Source organism: Lepidochelys kempii, chromosome 1, assembly GCF_965140285.1.
Source record: "Lepidochelys kempii isolate rLepKem1 chromosome 1, rLepKem1.hap1, whole genome shotgun sequence".
Lineage (NCBI taxonomy): Eukaryota > Metazoa > Chordata > Testudines > Cheloniidae > Lepidochelys > Lepidochelys kempii.
The window spans coordinates 309231052-309257036 of NC_136380.1; the positions used below are offsets into that span (position 1 = coordinate 309231052).

Here is a 25985-nt window from a genome sequence, read left to right on the forward strand (position 1 = left end):
GCTCAGGGAGATTAGAGAGGCTATTAAAATAAAAAACTCAGTAATAATGGGGGATTTCAACTATCCCCATATTGACTGGGTACATGTCAGCTCAGGATGGGATGCAGAGATAAAGTTTCTTGACACCTTAAATGACTGCTTCTTGGAGCAGCTGGTCCTGGAACCCGCAAGAGGAGCGGCAATTCTTGATTTAGTCCTACGTGGAGCACAGGATCAGGTCCAAGAGGTGAATATAGCTGGATCGCTTGGTAATAGTGACCATAATATAATTAAATTTAACAGCTCTGTGGTGGGGAAAACACCACAGCTGCCCGACGCTGTAGCATTTAATTTCAGAAATGGGAACTACACAAAACTGAGGAAGTTAGTTAAACACAAGTTAAAAGGTACAGTGCCAAAAGTAAAATCCCTGCAAGCGGCATGGAAACTTTTTAAAGACTCCACAATAGAGGCTCAACTTAAATGTATACCCCAAATTAAAAAACATAGTAAGAGAACCAAAAAAGGAGCCACCGTGGCTAAACAACGAAGTAAAAGAAGCAGTGAGAGGCAAAAAGGCATCTTTTAAAAAGTGGAAGTTAAATCCTAGTGAGGAAAATAGAAAGGAGCATAAACTCTGGCAAATGAAGTGTAAAAATATAATTAGGAAGGCCAAAAAAGAATTTGAAGAACAGCTAGTCAAAGACTCAAAGTAATAGCAATTTTTTTTAAAGTACATCAGAAGCAGGAAGCCCCTTAAACTACCAGTGGGGCCACTGGAGAATTGAGATGCTAAACTCATGCACTAAACAAATCATTTACAATTTATGTCAAGTAAGGTGTCTATGGAAAGGTTGTGATTTGCTGAATATGATTATGCTATTTGTATGCATGTATCATTTTTGTATTTGAAGTTATGAGCTTTGGCTCATACCTGTATTTCAAATATGTTTGCTCCTGGGGTAATGCTCGCAAGGTATTTAGCCTGCACATCTTGAAGGGACTATTCAAATTAAGTGGCTCATCAAGGAAAACTTAAGTCACAATGGACCATGGGAGACGCCTATCTACACTTAATGAATGGACTTTCCTGTGACTGTTCCATCTGGAGTATAGATAAGGGCTTCTGCTGTGACTGAGTGAAATCATGCATGGACATGTGACCCCAAACACCATCTTGCTACCTGTCATTTTCCACAAGGAAAACAATGGATTTCTCTTCAATTGGCAAAAGCTATAAAAGGTCCTGGAAACATCTCAGTTTTGCTCTTTCCTGCTTAAACCCTTGGACAATGAATTTACACTAATGGGAGCATTCTAACCAAGGAACTGAGGACCTTCCAATAATTAGGAAGCAACCAGAGACTTAACAAGCCAGCAGTTTATTCCATCACTGCTACAAGCCTGAACCAAGAACTTTGCAATTATTGTATGTATTTGATTCCTTTCACCAATTTTAACTTTGACAGTTCTCAGAGTAGCAGCCGTGTTAGTATGTATTCGCAAAAAGAAAAGGAGGACTTGTGGCACCTGAGAGACTAACCAATTTATTTGAGCATAAGCTTTCACTGTAGCTCACGAAAGCTTATGCTCAAATAAATTGGTTAGTCTCTCAGGTGCCACAAGTACTCCTTTTCTTTCTTTCTTTCTTTCTTTCTTTCTTTCTTTCTTTCTTTCTTTCTTTCTTTCTTTCTTATAAATAAACCTTTAAATTTTAGATACTAAAGGACTGGCAACAGCATAATTATTGGGTAAGATCTGAGTTGTATATTGACCTGGGTGTGTGGCTGGTCCTTTGAGATCAGAAGAACCTTTTATTTGATTAAATTAGTTTTAAAGAACTGCTCATCTTTAACTCTAGTGTTTTTGGTGGTGATAAAAGGACTGAAATGCTAAAGAAACTGCTTTTCTGACTTCTTCTTAGCCAGTGTGGTGAAACAAAAGTTTAATTTTGTTGCTGGTTTGATATATCTTATGGGAGAATAACCACTAGTTTTGGGGTGTGTCTGCTCTATTTCTCATCAGTTTGTCCTGAATTTGGTATTCTCAGTTGTGACCCACAAAGGCAAGGTGACAGGAGAGTTGTCTGCAAAGACTGATTTATATAATTAGTTACTTTTTGTTACTGGTTGCAATTACTTTCATTAAAGTTGGCTTTCTATATAAAACAACTTTTCCAGAAAGCTGAGAAATATCATGCATAATTCAAAGGTATTGGTACCATGGGATTGTCAGTCAGTCAAAGTTAGTTTTGATTTCTAAATAAGTTAGGAAAGTTTTTTTTTTTAACATCTGTTTATGAAAGCCAGATTTACATCCATGTACACATCCAGGGTTAATTACATGATTTTCAATATAATATTAAAATATTCAGGATTCTATTTTAAAATTATAGCTTGTGAGAGTATAATAAACATGGTTCAATGGAGGACTTAATATTTTATGAAAAATAAACATCCTTATCAGTAAATGTAGTATATGGCACTTTAATAATTGTGTATGTTTAACAGAACATTAAGTCAGGCTCTTTGGGAAGTCCAAACTAGAGCCCTGGCTTTGGTTCATATATTGAATAAGGTTAATGTTGAAAAATATACTACAAAAGAACCTAAAAACAGCCACACTGGGTCAGACCCATGGTACATCCTGTCTCTGACAGCGGCCAATGCCAGATGCTTTTGGTAGCTGGAGGTTTAGGGATACCCAGAGCTTGGGTTTTTGTCCCTGAACATTTTGGCTAATAGCCATTGATGGAGCTATCCTCCATGAATTTATCTAATTCTTTTCCGAATCCAGTTATACTTTTGACCTTCACAACATCCCTGTTAATGAGTTACTCAGATTGACTGTGTGTTGTGTGAAGTACTTCCTTTTGTTATTTTAAACATGTTTCCTATTAATATTTTCAACCCCTAAGAAATTAAGAATGGTCATACTAGGTCAGACCAAAGGTCCATCTAGCCTAGTATCCTGTCTTCCAACAGTGGCCAATGCCAGGTGCCACAGAGGGAATGAACAGAACAGGTAATCATCAAGTGATCCATCCCATCGCCCATTCCCAGCTTCTGGCAAACAGAGGCTAGGGACACCATCCCTGTCCATCCTGGCTAATAGCCAGTGATGAACCTATCCTCCATGAACGTATCTAGTTCTTTTTTGAACCTTGTTATAGTCTTGGCCTTCACAACATTCTCTGGCAAGGAATTCCACAGGTTGACTGTGCATTGTGTGAAAAAAGACTTCCTTTTGTTTGTTTTAAACGTGTTACCTATTAATTTCATTTGGTGGCCCCTAGTTCTTGTGTTCTGAGAAAGCGTAAATAACACTTCCTTATTTACTCTCCCCACACCAGTGATGATTTTATAGACCTCTATAATATCCCCCCTTGGTCATCTCTTTTCCAAGGTGAAAAGTCCCAGTCTTATTAATCTCTCCTCATACAACAGCTGTTCCATACCCCTAATAATTTTTTTTGCTCTTTTCTGAACCTTTTCCAATTCTAATATATATATATAATTTTTTTTTTGAGATGGGGCGAACACATCTGCATGCAGTATTCAAGATGTGGCCTGCATTGTGCAGGAGGTCAGACTAGATGATCATCATGGTCCCTTCTGACCTTAATAACTATGAATCTGTATGTGGGCATACCATGGATTTATATAAAGGCAATATGATATTTTCTGTCTTATTATCAATCCGTTTCTTAATGATTCCCGACATTCTGTTAGTTTTTTTGACTGCTGCTGCACGTTGAGTGGATGTTTTCAGAGAAGTATCCACAATGACTCAAAGATCCCTTTCTTAAGTGGTAACAGTGTATTTATACCCGCATCATTTTATATGTATAGTTGGGTTTAGGTTTTCGAATGTGCATTACTTTGCATTTATCAGCATTGAATTTCATCTGCCATTTTCTAGCCCAGTCATCCAGGTTTGAGAGATCTTTTGCAACTCTTCACAGTCTGCCTGGGATTTAAGGATCTTAAGTAGTTTTGTATCATCTGCAAATGTTGCCACCTCACTGATTTTTCCAGATCATTTATGAATATGTTAAATAGGACTTGGCCCAGTACAGATCCTTGGGGGACACCACTATTTACCTCTCTCCATTTTGAAAAATTACCATTTATTCCTACCCTTTGTTTCCTATCTTTTCACCAGTTACCAATACATAAGAGAACCTTCCCTCTTATCCCATGACTGCTTACTTTGCTTTAGAGCCTTTGTGAGGGACCTTGAAAAATCTAAATACATTATATCCTCTGGATCCCCCTTGTCCACATGCTTGTTGACCCCCCTCAAAGAATTCTAGTAGATTGTTGACGCATGATTTCCCTTTACAAAAACCATGTTGACTCTTCCCCAACAAATTTTGTTCATCTATGTGTCTGATAATGTTGTTCTTTATTATGGTTTTAACCAGTTTTTCCAGTACTGAAGTCAGGCTACCAGCCTGCAATTGCCAGGGTCACCTCTGGAGTCCTTTTTAAAAATTGGCATCACATTAGCTATCCTCCAGTCATCTGGTACAGAAGCTGATTTAAATGATAGGTTACAGCCTACAGTAAGTAGTTCTGCAATTTCACATTTGAGTTCCTTCAGAACTCTTGGGTGAATACCATCTGGTCCTGGTGACTTATTATTGTTTAGTTTATCAATTTGTTCCAAAGCCTCCTCCAATGACACCTCAGTGTGGGACAGTTCCCTCAGATTTGTCACCTATAAAGAATGGCTCGGGTTTGGGAATCTCCTCAGCCATGCAGACCAATGCAAAGAATTCATTTAGTTTCTCTGCAATGGCCTTATCAACAGTGGTAGCAACAATGATCTACATGGTCAATTTTAATGAGATAATAGCACAAACTCTCCAAATATGGAAATATCCATACAGAAAATGGTGGGGGGAAAGATTTGGATCTTTATTCAATATGCAGACAAAATACATTTACGTGCAAAAAAAGAAAAAGCACACCTGTCCATTTTTAAAAAATATATTAAAGTTAGACAGACAAACCTGGTTTGATAAATATGACTAAAGTCAGTGGTTTTCCTTAATTAATAAAATCACTAGAAACAACACATCCTGGATGGTGTAAAGAGGCTCACTCTGTATGTGGTAAACACCGTGTTAAATAGAGAGATTTGATGACTATTTTGCTACCTATTGTTTCCCTAAACGAAAAGATAAGTTCACTGTTGTAGTGATTATCATTTTGTTTCTGATATTTAAATGGCAATGCTTAGTAAGCCTGTTAAAACTTTCTAAATAAATAGCTATATAAAAAGAGATTTTATGTTTAATTAACTACAACTTTTACAAACATCTGTTTAAATGGAATGTGCTGTTTTTCCTCTGTTACATAAAGTTGTAAGATGAAGGTGGCAGACAGGCAGTCATTTTTGGTCTGACAATTAAACTACAGTTCTGTTGATCCTGTTTGGAAAACAGGAAGTTTGTGTATAATGGGAAGGGAAGACAGTATCCTCTTTTCTTTTCTTAGGAGCAGATCATGATGTTTGCTGTAACTCATGTTTCTTTCTTTTTTTAAAAAAACCCGAGGAGATTGATATTTGACATGCTTCCAATTGCTTGTATTCCAACATAAAATAAGCAAGCAAAAATGAGACAGATTCCTAGATATTTTGCATTTTATTTTTGAAAGGCTCTCAATCCAGGCTTCAATTTTACAAGCACAATTAGGCTATCATTGGGACCTTTTCTGAAAGCCAGTCCTTTAATATAAAACTAAATGCCCAGTCTGCCTCTAGTTATCTAGCAGTTATCCTCCTAGAAATGGCTGAAAGTTGAGGATGAATACACACATCTTTCACCTCAAAAGAAAAGGAGGACTTGTGGCACCTTAGAGACTAACAAATTTATTTAGCATAAGCTTTCATGAGCTACTGCATCCGATGAAGTGAGCTGTAGCTCACAAAAGCTTATGCTCAAATAAATTTGTTAGTCTTTAATGTGCCACAAGTCCTCCTTTTCTTTTTGTGAATACAGACTAACACGGCTGCTACTCTGAAATCTTTCACCTGGCACTTTTCAACCAGAACTCCATCCTGACTGAGGTGGAAAAGAGAATCAGCTTTAAGAAATTCTGCAGTTGTCCAAATATGAAGAAAATCCACATTACTTTCAAGAAAATCCCAGACAAATAGTATAATATAGATTTGGGTGATGTCCCAAATAGCAAGAGCCAGCTGTCTACTTCATTGCCTGCATACTTTGAAAGAGTTTGAAGATCACCTGATTTACAACATAAACATTATAGCCCAGATGGGATATTATGGAGGAAATATTGACAAAGTCATTAATTCCTAGCACCATTCAGATCAGTGGAAGTTTTGCTATTTACCTCCATAGGTGAAAGATCAGTACCTAAATTTCATTAAAATTTCTTTTGGGATGATTTTACTATATAACCATAGAGTTCATATTCTATGGAAAATATGTATGTGGAAATAACATCTACATTGCATAACTTTTGCATAAACAACTGCCCAGAAAGAAAGTTCACAATGACAAGGAGGGGAGAATAAACTTAATTTAAAATATAACTGGGGAATGTAAGGAAAAAAGGAATACAATAACTGGGAAGTTGTCTTTATATTAGCCAACACCAGCTCCAACACTTGTGTGTAGCCTTGGTATAATCATTTGGCTTATCTGGACCTGAGTTTTCTTATCTGTAAAATGGTGATAATGATACTTGCCTACTTCACAAGGATATTATGTGGCTTAATTAATTATTTAATATTTGTATATTGGTTTTATGATTCATTATGCCAATATTTTAAAAAACCATTGTTTGCATAACCATTATCTAGGGTTGCCACCAAGTCATTTTATACTATCTTGGCTTTTTGTAAAAGTGATAAAGTAGCCAGCTTTTTGTTTTGAATCAAATAAAAATTAAGATAATGTATATGAATTTAAAAAAACACAGACCATGGATGTTCTTTATCACTGGAGATCCTCTGTACTCTCTGGGTGCAGTTTTCTCATCTTTGGGGCCTATTCCTTCTACCACTGAAGTCAGCTGCAAACTTTCATTGCCATCACTGGCAGTAAGATCAAGCCTTTCTCAGGGCTTGTCTACACTTAAAATGCTACAGCCCCACAGCTGTGACGCTGCAGCTGCATCGCTGTAGTGCTTCAGTGTAGACACTCCCTATGCCAACGGGAGGGATTCTCCTGTCAGTGTAGATAATCCATCTCCCCAAGAGGTGGTAGCTAAATCGACGGAATAATTCTTCCGTCAACCTAGCGCTGTTTATTTGGGGACTTAGGTTGGCTTAACTATGCCGCTTAGGTGTATGGATTTTATGTAGACCAGGCCTCGGATCTTCAGGTTCCTGTTGTGTGCAGCCCTGTTGTAAGGAGAACTGGAAAGGACTCATTTCGGTGCCACTCGGATAAGTGGCCAGAGGAGTCACTGCAGAGGGATAGGCGGCAGTGCTCCACCTGTTGGCTCAGCCAGAAAGAGATGGGACTGAAAATCATACCCAGGTCTCTGGCAAAGCGGTGTGGAGCACTGATCAGGAGCCCTCAAAGCTCACCTTATAGCTTGAGGCGGACACCTGAGCTAGAAAATATCTGCTCAAATAGTTAAAGCATGGCAAAGATCTAAGCAACTGAAAACAAGGTGTTGCAATTGGAACTGTCAGGCAGCTTTAACTATGTGTTGCTTATGAGCCATCCCTCAGAAGACAGATGGAATTTATATCCCGAAGAAGGTAAGGGCATGATCCTGCAGCATTTATACATGTGGGTAATCTTTACATGAAGAATCTGATTTCTGTGGGATTACTTGGTGAATAAGAATGTGAGTAAGAGTTGCAGCATCTGGGTTTAAATCCCAATATGAAACATTTTATACTTACATTGTTGAGAAATTTGGAATGAAAAGCCTTATTTTTAGCTGCAGTATAGCATGCTGAATCACTAGTTTCTTTCTGGAGAATAGTATCTTATTGATAAATGCTGTGCAGAAAGTAGTTTGGGAATGCTAATATGCTGAGAGCATACCACAGTAATCTGAAGGTGCTGAGTATCAGATCAGAAGTGGAATACCAGAATTGAGTGTTTGGCTTGCCCTGATGTCTTTGCCAGTAGTTCAGTGTGGAATGTTTGCCTTTTATTTGCAATGAAATTCCTCTACAGCTCACAAAATATTTTTCATATCCATCTTAATGTAATGATGAGTTCACAGATTAGTCAATGGTGGACGCTACAGCTCAGAACAGTCATTTCCTGAATATGAAAATTCATTGGTCATGGGACAGGCTGGGACAGAGAAGAATTGGGTTCCAGGCCCGAGTCCCTTAGCTAGACTCAATTGTGGCTTTGCCAGAAGCTCCAAGCAAGAGTCAGTATAGAGATGTGCTGGAGCAGATCAGGAACTGAATTGTGAATCCCCTTGCTCTAGGGGCGTAAGTAATCTGTGCCAGTCCTATCCCAAGCACAGTACGTCCTCAGACATACCAGATCAGCTGGGCTGAGGGATGGGGGAGGTATTGGACAGAGCCGAGGCACCACTCCTGCTAATCCACAAGTGTAGGAGGAGTAGTGAGGCGCCTGGAAGAGGCTGTGCTCCCTCTTTATGCCCTCTTTCTCCCTTCCAGGGCATGCAAAGCAGCTTGCAATTTAGCCTGCAGTGTCCAGGTACCTTAGCCTCTCCTAAAGGGTGCTTTCTTTCCCAGTCAGAACACTTCACTATAATTTATACCCCAAGATTTCAGCCTGAGTTAATGGGTAAATAGATGGTGTTTAGAACGGAGTTAGCTATTTCAATTGTACTAGAACGTTGTCACACAGAAGACCACAGTGGAGTCTCAACAAATCAGATGGAGCATGTAGTGTGAAATTGTGAACAAGAATTGTGCATGGTCAAAGTCTCAGCTGTCACCTGGAATGCCAGCAAATAATAATTATAAACCTCATAATGTTCCCTCAGGCTAATTTCCTAGTTGTCACCCCTGAAATAACAACAATCGTTCCTTCATGGTCACTGTAGTGAAATTTGAGTTGATGACACTTGCAGACCTCTAATTTCAGGTGTCAAGTTAAAAGAAATCCACTTGGAAAGCAAGAATTCCCCTAAGTAAGAATTTATTTGAGGGGACAGTTCCCCCAGGTGTGAAAGGTTCTTCAGAGGAAATTCTTCAGAAGGAAAATCAAGGCCGGAAAATACAACAACAACAAAAAAAAAGGCCAGGCCAGCAACAGTGGGAAAATCTGCAACCCAACAAATGGCATTAAAATCTTTATAAAAGGGATGCAGACAGGCTACCAAAACCAGTAATGGATAATTTTTGCTGGACTGAATTCAGTAAAAACTGCAATGGGCATGTCTTCAAACATGGTCAGTCCTGTACCACAGAGAAATTCTTCACTTGAATCCCATAAACAAAGTAATTGGGCTTTATGTTGCTGTCTTGTCCACCCCAAGGCAGGCAGCAAAACAGTAATGCTGTCCCTCAGTAACCTTATCTGGTAACTACAGCAGTTCAGGGGCTTGAGTAACTGCCCATCCACCCCTTTGTGTGTTGACTTTGCTGCAGACCTGAAGCCTACCCCATAAGAGATTTTTTTTTTTAAATGAAAGCTTTTAGATGCTTAGATTTTGGCAACCTTCAGAAGAATGTATCCACCCACCCACCATGCTGCTGTGAGCCAGCTCAGCTCAACCTCTGCCATCCACAGGGACAAAGGGTTTTGATTCCAATCATCTGTAGTTTTAGGGAGCCACTACACATTATTCTAAAAAAAAAAGTTATTTTCAAAGAGAGTGTCAAAAATGTATGTGAACATCCAATAGGGTTTTAATATGTCAGAGCTCAACACAAATAGCATAGAAAAAAATATTTTCTCAAAACCACTGACTTCTCAAGTCTCATGACATTCAAATTTGCTTAGAAAATTACCTTAAATGGAGTTGAAGCAGCAGATTTTCTAAAAAACTGAAATAAACTGTTACCGTCTCCTTAGGCTTGTGTGAAATTTAAAAGCCTCCAGTTTATTTATTTTCTATAACTAATCTGAGGGGATATGGCCGGGTAGTGTAGGCCCCAAATGTAGCTATAAAAGAGGGGGAGGAGAGGTTTTACAAAACTGTAACATTAGTAGAAATATATTCATGTGATTTTTAAACATATATTTCAGTGGACACAGATTTAAATGCTACTCCTGGGGGAATTCTGCACCACTGTGCAATGCAGAATTTGCGCAGAATTAATGTTCTGTGCCGAATTTCCTTTTCTCCCCACAGAACTGGTGCTGCAGAGCTGCTGGCTACCACTAGGGGCTGCTGAACCTGGCAGAGCCCAGCTCCCCAGCTCACAAATAGAAGACACTGCTAGGGAGAGGGGTCAGAGCTGGAGGATTCTCAGCAGCTGCAGTTACTGGCCTTCCCTGAAAGAAGAAGGTGGCATGCAGGAAACTCCATACAAGTCTGGGACCCAGCATCAGGCTGTTTCTTCCTCTGGATTCCTGGGTTCTGGGGGGAAGGGTGCAAAGTATGTGGACTGGGAGGCCCTGTGGCTGGGCTCTGGGTGTGTGTGTGGGTGTCTGGGCCTGGGGATGCCCCATGGCTGGGCTCTGGTTAGTGGGGGGTGTGGGTGTCTGGGCTGTGGGGGTGTCCTGCAGCTGAACTCTGGGAGGTAGGGGGTGCGGGTGTCTGGATTGTGGGGTCATCCTGCGGCTGGGCTCTGGGGGAAGAGAGGATGCGGGTGTCTGGGTTGTGGGGTCACCCCATAGCTGGGCTCTGGGGGAGGAGGAGGGAATGTGAGTGTCTGGGCCGGTGGGGCCCTGTGTCTGGGCTCTGGGCGGAGTGTGCGGATGCTTGGCCCCCTATCTGGGCTGAGGAGGAAGGGGGCAGAGAAACAGGAACTGGTTTGTTGTAGGGGTTTCTTTAACTCTCTGCTCCTGAAGAATTTTTTGTGTGTCTGTATTGTTACAGACATAGTTGCTGACAGTAATTTGAAATAAATTACCAAAATAATTTAAACTGGCATGGTTATATTGTGTTATTTTGACAAATAAAATATGCAGAACTTTGCAGAATTTTAAAATGTTGTGTGCAGAATTTTTAATTTGTTGGAGCAGAATTCCCCCAGGAGTAAAATGCAAACATCTTCCTGTAAGGGTTCAGCTCAGACACAGCATTATTGTGACAAAGCAAGAGAATGCAAAAGTGGAAAGTAATTGGAAACTATAAATAAAAATGCAGCTGGACTAGTCTTTTCATTTTCAAATCTGAATGAAATGAAAGTGTAAAGGATGAACAGTATATTAGATTTTTAAACGTTCTTTCATTTTTAATAATCTAAGATGTTGGCAGTAATACAGGGAAGAAAATTTCAAAGTATATGGTTTAGATGACACTTTCTCTTTCATGTAAAGCTAATGCTAGCTTGTGTGTGTGCATTTTGTATTAAAAATAGGCAGAGGCTGAGCTATGTACCTAACTTGTTAATATGTTATATAGACCAATTTACACTAATCTGGGCCCGTTTCTGCAGCCATTCCATGTTGAAAAGCCTATTGTTTTCCATGGGATCCTATCTGCAGAGTGTAAGGCCTTCAGTGTGATTAGCCAAATGTGTTCCAACTCATCATGGGACCTAATCACATCAGCCACACCATCAGGGGCTTGTTCACCTGCACATCTACCAATGTGATCTATGCCATCATGTGCCAGCAATGCCCCTCTGCTACGTACATTGGCCAAACTGGACAGTCTCTATGCAAAAGAATAAATGGACACAAATCTGACGTCAGGAATCATAACATTCAAAAACCAGTAGGAGAACACTTCAATCTCCCTGGTCACTCAATAACAGACCTAAAAGTGGCAATTCTTCAACAACAAAACTTCAAAAATAGATTCCAATGTGAAACTGCAGAACTGGAATTAATTTGCAAACTGGACACCATCAGATTAGGCCTGAATAAAGACTGGGAGTGGCTGGGTCATTACAAAACCTAAACCTAATTTCCCCAATACTAATTTCCCCCTACTGTTACTCACACCTTCTTGTCAACTGTCTGAAATGGGCCACTCTCATTACCACTACAAAAGTTATTTTTCCTCCCTTGGTGTCCTGCTGTTAATTGAATTGTCTCATTAGACTGATCTCATACTTGGTAAGGCAGTTCCCATCTTTTCATGTATTTATACCTGCTCCTGTATTTTCCACTCCATGCAGCTGATGATGTGGGTTCTAGTCCACGAAAACGTATGCCAAATAAATTAGTTAGTCTCTAAGGTGCCACAAGGACGCCTCATTGTTTTTACAAGACTATAATGTGATAATTGCGAGGCTGGGAGCCAATCAGATTGTTCCATTTTATAAATCCACTTTCAACTTCCAGAGTTCTAACAGGAACCTCTCCGGTAGGGGGGTCCATGGAATCTCGGTGCTTTAACCTTAAAAAAAAATTGTAGTAAGATTATTTTCTCACAGTACAGAGTTTGATACTCTTGTTCACTTTGACCTATGATACCAGAAGTCAAAACTCCGTAGAAGTCTTTTAAAGCAAATGTTAATGTTTTCATTGGTCTCTGCATTGCTGTTTCCACTAGCTGCTTAATATTTCTTCCACTCTAGAAGCCATTCTGATCAAAACATGTTTATTTTTCTACTCAGATTAGTTCTTTATACATCTCTGATTAATCACCATCTTACCAGTTCCAAGTGGTCAGTTCTGAGTACAACACTCATGAGAACAATGTTATCTTACTACCACCTACTCTCTGGATGAAAAATTGGATCTGTATACTATATCAACAAGAGGTTCTTTGGAAAGCAGGCTATTGGGTTGTGCTTTGTATGGCAGGCACCCTGTCTCAGCAAGAATTAGACTAACTAAAGGGGGCCCTGAATGGAAGGTGTAAATACTTACTGACACTGAGCCTGATCCCAACATGTGCTAAGCGCCTTTAACTCCCACTAATTCCAGTGGGAATTGAGGGTGTTTAGCACCTTGTTGGATCGTCTGAGCCAGTTCTATGCACAATCTTGTGCTGGTTGAACTAAAGGTGTGATGTTGCTTCGATGTAGTTAAACTGGTGCAACTTTGTGTGCGGACACTTTTACGTCTGTTTAAAATGGGCTTAGAGCATTTTAGCTTGTCCTCGTTAAATAAAAGGCAAGCTACACTGCCGTAAGCCAGATTTAAATTGATGGAGAATGTCCACACACAGTTGCACTAGTTTAACTAATGACAGGTTTCAGAGTAACAGCCGTGTTAGTCTGTATTCACAAAAAGAAAAGGAGTACTTGTGGCACCTTCGAGACTAACCAATTTATTTGAGCATGAGCTTTCGTGAGCTACAGCTCACTTCATCGGATGCATACCGTGGAAACTGCAGCAGACATTATATACACACAGAGATCATGAAACAATACCTCCTCCCACCCCACTGTCCTGCTGGTAATAGCTTATCTAAAGTGATCATCAAGTTGGGCCATTTCCAGCACAAATCCAGGTTTTCTCACCCTCCACCCCCCCACACACAAACTCACTCTCCTGCTGGTAATAGGCCATCCAAAGTGACAACTCTCTTCACAATGTGTATGATAATCAAGGTGGGCCATTTCCTGCACAAATGCAGGTTCTCTCACCCCCTCACCCCCCTCAATCCAGGTTTTCTCACCCTCCACCCCCCCACACACAAACTCACTCTCCTGCTGGTAATAGGCCATCCAAAGTGACAACTCTCTTCACAATGTGTATGATAATCAAGGTGGGCCATTTCCTGCACAAATGCAGGTTCTCTCACCCCCTCACCCCCCTCCAAAAACCACACACACAAACTCACTATCCTGCTGGATATCCAATTTATTAACTCAAATAAATTGGTTAGTCTCTAAGGTGCCACAAGTACTCCGTTTCTTTTTAGTTTAACTAAATGGGTGCAGCATTACCCCTTTAGCTAAAATGGTGCAACTTGTGTGATTAGACAAGCCCTTAAAAAGCCTGATGTAAGTGCAATATGAACTTTGTTGCTCCCCAGTCAATGCAGTCACTCTTACACAACCCTTGACTAAGGGAAAGAGACGCATGCATTCCATTACTCATTAACATGCCAAATGCTGCTCATCCTAGGCAAGTAGCCCCACTGAAATTTAATGAGGCAAGCTGGATTTGGCTAAATGTGCATAAAGCCTTTTGAAGAAGAAAAGATTTATACAAATCATTCGTAGCTTTGTTACCGTTCAGTCTTCCTCATACAGGTTTTAAATGATTAAAAAGTTAAATATCTTTTTGAACCCTCTCCTTCAAATCCCTCCTCAGAACCACACTGTGATGCCGACAGGAAATTGCCACTGGATAATGGTTAGAGAGAGGGCTAGTGTGGGGGTTGTTAATATTCATTTGTTTAAATGATTTGGAAACATCAAGGTTATGCACATATGGCCTGTGTTGACATGGGATCATATTACTGTTACCCTTGTCCTCCCTTCCTCCTTTTCCTGGGTTGTTTTCACATATTGTCTTGCTTTAAATTACATTGTAATCTCTGAGGTAGGGTCTGTGTCTTCTTGTGTGTTTGTACAATGCCTACCACACCAGCGCCCCATCCCAAATGGGACATTTGAGTGTTGCCGTAATAAAAATTGTAATAATAACCCTTTCAATGCCCTGTTGCTTTACACTGTCACATGTACAACATGAGGGCGGAGCTATGGTCTGGTGTATGTATGCTGCACACCTTCATTTCCCACTGAAGTGTTTGCACGCATGATGGGTGACATGGGACAGTTTGCAGCCTATGGGTGTTCATATTCGATTCTGCTCCGGGGTGAAGCATTTGTAATAACAAATATGTATTTTATATTTTAACTGTAAAACCAAACAAAAACAGTTGGTAAACTGTGGCTGACTAGAGATTTACTGGTCTATCGGAAGGGCCAATGTCATCATCGCCTTTTGGTCTGAAGCCAAGATGCAGTACTAAATAGACACCCCCTTTTGGGGAGTACGGTGTACTCCTATAGGTAGGTCCTGGTTCAGTTCTGATTGTGCTGCTTTGAAGTAATGCATGCTTATATGTCTAATTATCCTAATTGCAAGCATAAATAATGGCAGGCATAGAAAGCAGAAGCCCAGCTGAGCCTGAAGATTTGTCCCTAAATGGCAACAGCTCTGTTCCTAGGCAGCGGGGTTAGAAATGAGTATCCTTTTCTGAGTCTTTTTGTTTTGTTTTATTTGTAAACACATCTGGATCAGTCTGTTTCCTAAAAGCAAACATTTTGCACTATAGTATCTTTTTGAGGCAGGGATCAAACTCAACTCTGGCTGGGAGATGTAGCAATATCCAGAGAAGGGGAGATGAACTCCATCAGACATCTGGTAATTCCTACTCCATCCCTCTCAGTTCTCACACATCTAGACATAATGTTTTATATTCAGTTATAATGATCCATTAAAATGTGTTTACTAGTCAGGGACTTAACACTGGGCTTATCTGATAGTTATGACTGGTGAAGATCACAGTATTGGTTATTAATGCTATAAATCTTTTGTTCCAAAATGAAGTATTCCTTAGTAAGTTTTTTGTTCTCTGAGAGTTTGTTTGTTAGTTATATACGTCCCTGGCATATCTACTTAATTTTTTTTGTTTCGTAAAGGGGCACCTACTCAACTCTGTCACACCCAGATTTTACTTACCTCGAATGCATTATTTTTATAAAGCATTATTTGTTTTCCTGACGTAGAAATAATATCATTCTCCAATAATGGATGCAACGTAAATAAAACCGGAGCTCTTAAGCTTTGTAGCCCATTCACAGAAAATGAAAGGTGCTAATTTGCTCTACAATCATTGATGCACATTCTACACACTCATTTGATATTAAATTTGGGCCATCTCGTTAACCCTCTCACAAATCCTCCAACCAGCCTTGTGTTTGGTGGTGGGATCATAGTGGGAAATAATTAATTACATTTTGGGGAGAAAAGGCTGCAAAAAATTGTTATGCAGGCTGTCACAGGGACCAAGCCTTTGGGTTGACTTAGACAAGTAAAGGGTCCTCCAGTCTGGGCAGCATGAAATAAAATATATTTAATGTTTCCAACTATGGTGGTAGGAACAAATACTGACCTGCACCACAATAGTTACCAAGAGTTTAGTCCCAAATGGCATTAGCAAAAAGAAAAGGAGTACTTGTGGCACCTTAGAGACTAACCAATTTATTAGAGCATAAGCTTTCGTGAGCTACAGCTCACTTCATCAGATGCATATCGTGGAAACTGCAGCAGATTTTATATATACACAGAGAATATGAAACAATACCTCCTCCCACCCCACTGTCCTGCTGGTAATAGCTTATCTAAAGTGATCATCAGGTAGGCCATTTCCAGCACAAATCCAGGTTTTCTCACCCTCCACCCCCCCACACAAATTCACTCTCCTGCTGGTGATAGCCCATCCAAAGTGACAACTCTTTACACAATGTGCATGACAATCAAGTTGGGCTATTTCCTGCACAAATCCAGGTTTTCTCACATCCCCCCCACCCCCATACACACACAAACTCACTCTCCTGCTGGTAATAGCTCATCCAAACTGACCACTCTTCAAGTTTAAATCCAAGTTAAACCAGAACATCTGGGGGGGGGGTAGGAAAAAACAAGAGGAAACAGGCTACCTTGCATAATGACTTAGCCGCTCCCAGTCTCTATTTAAGCCTAAATTAATAGTATCCAATTTGCAAATGAATTCCAATTCAGCAGTTTCTCGCTGGAGTCTGGATTTGAAGTTTTTTTGTTTTAAGATAGCGACCTTCATGTCTGTGATTGCGTGACCAGAGAGATTGAAGTGTTCTCCGACTGGTTTATGAATGTTATAATTCTTGACATCTGATTTGTGTCCATTTATTCTTTTACGTAGAGACTGTCCAGTTTGACCAATGTACATGGCAGAGGGGCATTGCTGGCACATGATGGCATAGATCACATTGGTGGATGTGCAGGTGAACGAGCCTCTGATAGTGTGGCTGATGCTATTAGGCCCTGTGATGGTGTCCCCTGAATAGATATGTGGGCACAATTGGCAACGGGCTTTGTTGCAAGGATAAGTTCCTGGGTTAGTGGTTCTGTTGTGTGGTATGTGGTTGTTGGTGAGTATTTGCTTCAGGTTGCGGGGCTGTCTGTAGGCAAGGACTGGCCTGTCTCCCAAGATTTGTGAGAGTGTTGGGTCATCCTTTAGGATAGGTTGTAGATCCTTAATAATGCGTTGGAGGGGTTTTAGTTGGGGGCTGAAGGTGACGGCTAGTGGCGTTCTGTTATTTTCTTTGTTAGGCCTGTCCTGTAGTAGGTAACTTCTGGGAACTCTTCTGGCTCTATCAATCTGTTTCTTTACTTCTGCAGGTGGGTATTGTAGTTGTAAGAAAGCTTGACAGAGATCTTGTAGGTGTTTGTCTCTGTCTGAGGGGTTGGAGCAAATGCGGTTGTATCGCAGAGCTTGACTGTAGACGATGGATCATGTGGTGTGGTCAGGGTGAAAGCTGGAGGCATGCAGGTAGGAATAGCGGTCAGTAGGTTTCTGGTATAGGGTGGTGTTTATGTGACCATTGTTTATTAGCACTGTAGTGTCCAGGAAGTGGATCTCTTGTGTGGACTGGACCAGGCTGAGGTTGGTGGTGGGATGGAAATTGTTGAAATCATGGTGGAATTCCTCAAGGGCTTCTTTTCCATGGGTCCAGATGATGAAGATGTCATCAATATAGCGCAAGTAGAGTAGGGGCTTTAGGGGACGAGAGCTGAGGAAGCGTTGTTCTAAATCAGCCATAAAAATGTTGGCATACTGTGGGGCCATGCGGGTACCCATAGCAGTGCCGCTGATCTGAAGGTATACATTGTCCCCAAATGTGAAGTAGTTATGGGTAAGGACAAAGTCACAAAGTTCAGCCACCAGGTTAGCCGTGACATTATCGGGGATAGTGTTCTTGACGGCTTGTAGTCCATCTTTGTGTGGAATGTTGGTGTAGAGGGCTTCTACATCCATAGTGGCCAGGATGGTGTTATCAGGAAGATCACCGATGGATTGAAGTTTCCTCAGGAAACACATGCACATTGTGTAAAGAGTTGTCACTTTGGATGGGCTATCACCAGCAGGAGAGTGAATTTGTGTGGGGGGGTGGAGGGTGAGAAAACCTGGATTTGTGCTGGAAATGGCCCACCTGATGATCACTTTAGATAAGCTATTACCAGCAGGACAGTGGGGTGGGAGGAGGTATTGTTTCATATTCTCTGTGTATATATAAAATCTGCTGCAGTTTCCACGATATGCATCTGATGAAGTGAGCTGTAGCTCACGAAAGCTCATGCTCTAATAAATTGGTTAGTCTCTAAGGTGCCACAAGTACTCCTTTTCTTTTTGCGAATACAGACTAACACGGCTGTTACTCTGAAACCTGTCAAATGGCATTAGATTACTAATGGCAACTCTGGCTTTAGTTTCCACCTTCTGATTTCCCTTCTGACTGCCCCTTCTGAGATTCTTGTTTCTGTCTAGCTTCCTGGCCACAGATGCTTACCCATTTACTGCTTCTCTGCTCCTGTGCATTCAGCAGTGCTTGGCTAATCTGATCGTTTGAAAGAAATGGGACCAGTCTAAATTGCTCAGAATATCTGAGAGAGAAACCATGCCAAAACTTTAGCTTAGGGCAGGTCTACACTAGAAGCGCTATATGAGTGCAGCCGCACCAATGCTTTATGACAATGGAAGAGCCCTCTCCCCTCAGCATAATTACTCTACCTCCGTGAGAAGTGGCAGCTATGTAGGCAGGAGAGCGTAGTGCCTGTGTGGATAACACTTAAGTCGCCATAACTTGTGTTGCTCAGTGGGTGTCTTTTTCACACCCCTGAGCGACATAAGTTAGATCGATTTAAGCGGTAGTATAGAACTGCCCTTAGACAGCCTTAAACTTACTTGTACCCACTCTTCCATTGTGTAGGGGAGTGTAACTTGGTGTAACTTACTGTTCCTTCTTCTTCCAAAATCAGTGCCCCATCTCTGACACCAGTGTTGCTCTCCGGCTGAGTGGTGGCAAAATTCTGGGGTCTGCTGGGTCAGCTTCCCAGTGAGGAAGGCAATCAGTGACTCAGAGTCTAGGTATATTCTAAGTGTTACTTGCTTGACTTTATACAGCAGTCCTGAAACAGAGATGGTGACAAATGGTATGCTGGCAATCCAATGCCCAGTTTCCAGGTAGCAACTGTGTACCAAGAACTGAGTCTAGCAGAGCAAACCACCTTGCTGCTTCCAACAGCTTCCTCTGCACAGAACCTTAGAGCCAAATCCACAACAATAGAAGCATTATTTGCAATGCTTAAAACTAGCTAATGCTCAAAGAAAAAGAACTTGGACGATTATGAGTAACCATGACATCTGCCATAAAATTATACATGCTGGGAAGCTGGACGTGGAAAAAGAGAAGATTAAATCAGGAACTTTAATTTAGCACTTCCCACATACTTAATGTATAAATTATACCATCTTAGATCCATGCGTCAGGGGAGGGCTGTGAGGAGTTTTACGTTCATCTCCGAATGCATCAGCTCTGAATTTGGCCCAAATCCTGGAACTAACGAAACAACAAAATGGTGGTGCTGGATAGAAAAGCAAAGCGCCCCACCCCTACCCCCGCACTTAGTAATGTATTTAATACTCTAACAAGTCTGCTCGTCCTCGTGATTTGGCTCTGTGTATTTTTCTCTTGAGGCTGGAATCATGTAATGTTTTTTTCTCAATATGTTTCTGTTCCTTTTGATAGGCGAATTAAGCTCTTGGGACCTTCTGATTTGCTTATCTTCCGGGAAAACTGATGATACAGACTGCTTTCCAATAGATGAGTTCCATCAGTTAGAATTATTCCAGAAGGTAAAGTATTGACCTGCCATCTTTCGTTTGGAATACCCCACATTTTCAGCACCCACTAACAAAAACAGTGTTCAATTGTCAATTTATGGTCTAAAAATGTGGTTCATTAAACTGTAAAGCCGAGCTGTATTTCGCTGCCCACTCAGGGATGTGTATCGTATTTGCATTCTTGTAGATATCCTATCCAGAGATCAAGAGCAATGTCTTCATGCTTTCAATTTGTGTGTAGTTTAATATGTTGATGTTCGTAGAAATTGAAAATTGTTACAGTTGGATGCCATGTTTTGCTCTTTCCTAATCTGAGCTTCTGGACTCTATGCCACACTCAAAATTCAACTGTCATGCATCACAAGAAATATAGAAGTAAAAGCAAATTGTAACAAATGTCTCTTTGAGAGAAAAAACTTTAGGAAGGCCGAAAACCAGCTCGAAAATACATTCAGCGTTTCAGAATGATTGGGGACCAGTTCAGCCAAATGTGAGCAGGAGTTGTGCCACTTATGCAAGGGCTGGGTTGGCTCTAGGAATTAAAATAAATATATATATATATATATTTATATATATATACACTTGTCATTTTACAAATGTAGAACAAGCATCTCTCCAAACAATGACCTTGGTCCTGCAACTGACAGCTTGCAGATGGACTGCTGCGCCCGTGTGGAGCCTGACCTGGAGTCCTTTCGGACCTGGATGGGCACAGCAGTCTTGCACACATTCTGTCAATTGGAAAATCAGTGCCAGTATTAGTTGTCTTTTAAGGATGTCTATAATTGGCCCTCACTTTTTCCACCTGAATTTTGCACATTACAGGCACAAGTTCGGTTACTTAGTCATTGGGGTACCTGATTAAATATCTGACTTGCAGGTGCAAACATCTAAGTGACTTAAATTGCACAGATATTTACACCTGCAAAATTGTGGGAACAAAAATGCAGGCCTAATTTTAGACTCTCAATTTCAAAAATTTGGCACAAACAATAATTGCAGGCACAAAATTGCATTCTCAAAAATGGGGGTGCACAGCAATGAAAGGGTCTTCTGGAGGGGTGGATTTCTTCCACAAAGCTTATTAGTGAGGACGAAATCAAGACTGGATGTTTTTTCTAAAATGTGTGCTTTATTAATTATTTTGGGGTGCTTCTAGGGCCTGTGTTATATAGGAGGTCTGACTAGATGATCACATTGGTTCCCTTCTAGCCTTGGAATCTATAAGTATCCTCACTGATTCAAGAACAGTTCTTCATATGTTATACCAGTACATATGTCATTTGTATTGACTATCTGATTGGGATCTTGATCCTGCAAAACTTTACACCTAGGAGTAGGCCTACTTTTAGGACCAAGGGCCAGATTTTAAAAAGTATTTATATGCCTAGAGATGCAGATAAGTGCCTAATGCAATTTTCAAAAACACCAAGTTGCCTAACTCCCAGCAATTGTAGGATTTTTCCATGGGAGTTAAGCATCTAGATACTTTTAAAAATCCCATGAGGCACCCATCTGGTTCCTTAGGTGCCTAAATACCTTTAAAAATCTGGGCTGAAGCCCTTTGATTGTAAATTCCTTGAAGTGGGGACGGTATCTTCCTTTACAGCTATACAGCACAGAGAACCAGTTTGGCACTCAGTATTTGTTTATTTAGATTTACAATAAATATGCGCAGAAAGCACCTAAATTTGCCAAATATTAAACATATGATCAAATCAAAAAATAAAGTAAAAAAATAACGACAATGGGAGGCAAAAAATAACAACAGTGGGGCAGGAAAAGGTGCTCAGAATGAATCTCATGTGGGGGTTGAGAGAAGCACCAGCCACCTCTTCGTGGTAGGTTTTGCCCTGCTCTTGCCTAATGGGGTTTCAGCAACCCTACCAGGTGCCTCCCTGGCAGTTGAAGATGAGGGAAACATTTACCTGATTTATTCTGAAGATCTTGTAGGGAAAAGAGCCCCCTCCCATAGCCCAGGACAACAGAGCTAACTCAGGAATGGCTTGTATATGTAAATTCCTATTAATGGCAATTGTGCACATGATTATATAAACAGTTTGGCCAAGATTTTCAAAACTGAGTGCCACAGTGAGGTTGCTAAATCAATATTTAGGGAATTAATGTACCGGCCTGGTTTTCAAAAGCACTGAGCTTCTAGTCTGCTGCTAGCACATGCTCTTGGAGTACAGTGGTTTCCAGCGTACCTAGAGAAGAAGCCAAGTGCCAGCAACAGTCACTGCCGTTAGCCCAGGACAGCATTTCTCTATCAAAATTGTATTGACACTTAATTGAACCGGAGTGGTACCCACTATCATTCATTTCAGCTATAATTGGCTTTATTGAAAGCCAATATCTTGCACGTGGTAGCAATACTGAATATTAGATATGTCAGGGCACATTATGGGCCAACCTAAAGTAATTTAGGATGGGGGGAAAAATGAGCAGTGTTACTGATTAATTATTATTCATATAAAATCACACTGGAATCCAGTACCATGAATATGGTTCTGTTCCTGTGCGAGCTGGGCTTAGCATAAGATGCCATCTGCCAACTGTTGTTTAGAGATGGAATGATTACCCCACAGAGTATGCTTTTGTATGATATTTTACTACTAATTCTTAGAGCCCTAAGCCCACATAACAGAACAGTTAGCAAACAGAGCATTGGAAATATCTCTTGGTCACTGAAGACAAACCAACCTAATGCCTTTGAAATTGTGGTACATTTGCTTTCAAAGATATTTAGGGACATAAGAGTGAAAGGGACCTTTCTAGGTGATCGAGTTCAGTCCGCTGCTATCTCAGACAACCTCATTGTATAATCCTGTTCATAAATTTACCAAGCTACATCTTAAAACTAGTTAGGTTGCTTGCTCCCACTACTCCTGTTGGAAGAATCTCACTCCTCTGGATGGTTAGAAACCTTCTTCTAATTTCCCGCCTTATTTCTCCATTAGGTGCCTTAGTAAATACTTGACTGCTGACACAGCCTATGAATCCATCTGACCATTGTAGGTATTTATAAGTATCCCATTACCTTTGTTTTGGAGTACCTCAATATCTTTAATGTATTCATCCTCACTATGTTTAATGTGAGGTAGGGAGGTACAATCATCCCTAATTCCCAGATGAGAAACTGAGGCACAGAGAAACTAAGTGATTGCCCTGGGTCACAAGGGACGTCTGTGGCAGAGTAGGAACTTAGCATAGGTCTTCCACATCCCAGGCTAACACCCTAAACATTGGATCATCATTCCTCTCTGTGTGCTCTTCCTGTGCTATGAATGAGGGTGATGTAGAGGAGCAAGAAGCTTTGGAGGCGGAAACTGCAGGAATGACAGAATCACTGTGTCCAGGAGGAGGAAAAACTTTGCCTTGTGGTGGTTGTGGAGGAGGATCTCCCACCTCAGAGTTCTATTTTCCAGGTCACAGGGAGCAGCAAAGGGTCAAAATCAATGTTGACATCAATAGGAGTTTCACACATGAGGTGTCCCTGACAAATTGTACGAGAAAACATGCAGGGCTCGTGAAAGACAGTGCATCTACTGATGAACTCACTAGAACGTCTCTGTATTATTTTCAGGTGAATACACTCCCAGAGATTCAGCACCTGCTTTGCAGAAAAGAAGGATTATGCCAGATAATTAGAGCGTTCCCAGGTAATCCTCCATTTTGTTTGTTTGCATAAATGTTGAAGATAGTTGATCTGCTTAGTAGTGAGGCTGATATTATGTGTGTTGGAGTTTTCATACTTGCATATTCTTTTTTCAACAACTTTTAAAAACAAGACAGAATACGAGTGATAATCCATTTCAGACATCTCTTGAAAGTAATTTGTAGTAATAAAGGATCCTTTTAACTAAAGCTACTGCATCATTTAGCCATTGCAGACTGGAAAAGTCAGGTTTTTTTAGAATACAAAAGTCCTATTTGTCAGGCTATATTGTGTTGTTCCATGGATTGGTGTTTACCCTTCAAAGTTCTTGGTTCAATGGAATATGTTTATCCAGTTTTATAAAAATGTTTTGGCATGAAGGAGGAGTAGGAGTTGGAGCTTGGTTTCCAGCCCGAATGAGTTTACTGATAAAAAAGTCTTTGTACATTAAGTTCATCAACCAGAAAAATTCAAAGGTTACGGGCCAGCTGCCAGGGAATCCTTGTTTACTATGGGTGAAATTCAGCCCAGAGCAGGAGGTCTGCACAAAGCCCTGTGCTCTATGTTAATCCCTAGTTAAACCCTATGGAGGCAAATTCTGATCTCATTTACACCAGTGAATATCCAGAGTCTCTGGCAGTATTCTGGATTTATGCCATATAACTGAGATCACACTGGCCCCGTGCTGAGTGCATAACTATGTCTTAAGTGATGCCCTGTCCCTAGTGTGGGCCCTTTGCTCTGGGATGTTCATTAGAGGGAAGTCTGATGTAATACAGATTTTGGACAAATCAGGGTAGGTTTGTCAAAGTTCCAAGGATTTCAGAAATTGAATTTATTTTGTAACAGTCTGGCTTTGAAACATTTTGGTCAGCTCTGTTATGCTGTTTGGACAATGGCCAATTAAAACAGTTTTATTATTTTGTTGCCACAAAACCACAAACATAAGAGGCACTTGCCACACAGAGAGATTTCCCCTCCAAGTCATATTCTTTAATTGGTGTCCATAAATTGTTGTAATAGTGATCTCATCGCACACACGTGGTGTCTGAAACTGACTCTAGTGCTCTGCTTCTCTTGTACGTAAGGGCGATTTTTAAACATCTGATTGATCCTTTCCATCTTTATATCATTATTACTTCACAAGATAAAGGGCTTTGTCTTGAGAGGTGCTGAAGTCCCACTGAAAACACTGGGAGGTGTGGGTGCTCAACATTTCTTGGGACTCAGGCCCTTACTCACATAGACTGTGTCTACAATGCAGGTGTGACTGCAGCTCAGGTAGGCAGACCCACAGTAGTTTTAGCCTCGCCAGCATGGCTAAAAATAGCAGTGAAGACATGGTGGCATGAGATTCACCATGGGCTGGCAATGCAGGTACATGCCCAGGTCCCAGGAGGGCTTGGACAGCCTGTGTTGGAGCTTGTGTCACCATGTCTTGCCTGCTATTTTTGACCATGCTAGCGACATTAAAGCTAATGCAGCTATGCTTACCCAAGCTGCAGTTACACTTGCAGTTGCATTATAGACCGTCTCAGTGTCTGATGATGATTTTGGTACTTTATAAAGACATGGTCAAGTAGTGTAGGCCTGTAATTGCAGTTTTGTAAACAAAGGTTTTTACCAAATCAAATACAAAAATACATATCTTTAAGATTTTTTTTAAATGTCTGACTGTTTTTAATCTACATGTTCCCCTGAGAATTGAGAAACCAAACAGAATAGCATTGTCCTGCTGCATGAGAACCAGAAAGTGAAACCAACCAGTGTGGATTCACTGTCCAAGAGGAGCAATAGGCATAAAATAAACCAACAGTATAAATGGTGAAAAGAGAGGGGGTTGATCCACCAAGATTTCAGATCCCTCCCCGCTATCCCAGACAGCTAGCTCTTTCCTCCTTCCTTTCCTTGTCAGCACTTCCTAGCAGACTTTTCCTCCCTGCCCAGACAGCAGAATTGCCAATAGTCTGGATTTAGCTGATTAGGCTCCTGGATTTTGAAATTATCGCAGGGAGGGACAGTTTTGGTCAATAGCCAGGCTCTCCCCACGCAGCAGCACGTGGGAATTTTTCTTTTAAAATCAGAGTTGGCCTGCTGCTTCTGTCATCTCTGCCTGTGGGGGAACTCACCTGTTCCTGTGGGAGATGGCCAGTCAGCTTGTATTTACCATGTATTCAGCATTTAAAGAGTGTTAGCTATGTAAGAGAACAAGTAAAATGCCTGGTTGCTACCCAGAAGAGCTTACAGTGTACTAAAAGACAAGATGAGACAGGGCAAGGGGCTGAGAGGATGGGTTCACAGCTATAAGATTGTGTTTCCATTGAGAGGTTCTGACAACTTCATAATGCTTATTTCCTTTTTAAAATGATGTATTTTAGCTATAGCTGTTACCAGACCAGAGGTGTGGTTATGTAAAAGGAGGGTTGTCTGCTGTTGCTTTAAGAGTAAAATGGGCC

General features: G+C 40.8%; 1 protein-coding gene across 1 annotated transcript in view; it reads left to right on the forward strand.

Annotated features, from left to right (window-relative positions):
• CPED1 (cadherin like and PC-esterase domain containing 1) overlaps positions 1–25985 on the forward strand; it is a 216742-nt gene that overhangs the window by 30171 nt on the left and 160586 nt on the right. Inside the window, exons 4-5 of the mRNA XM_073328194.2 lie at positions 19777–19883; positions 23458–23533. Coding sequence (XP_073184295.2) covers positions 19777–19883; positions 23458–23533 — 183 coding nt within the window. The remainder of the gene's footprint in view (positions 1–19776; positions 19884–23457; positions 23534–25985) is intronic.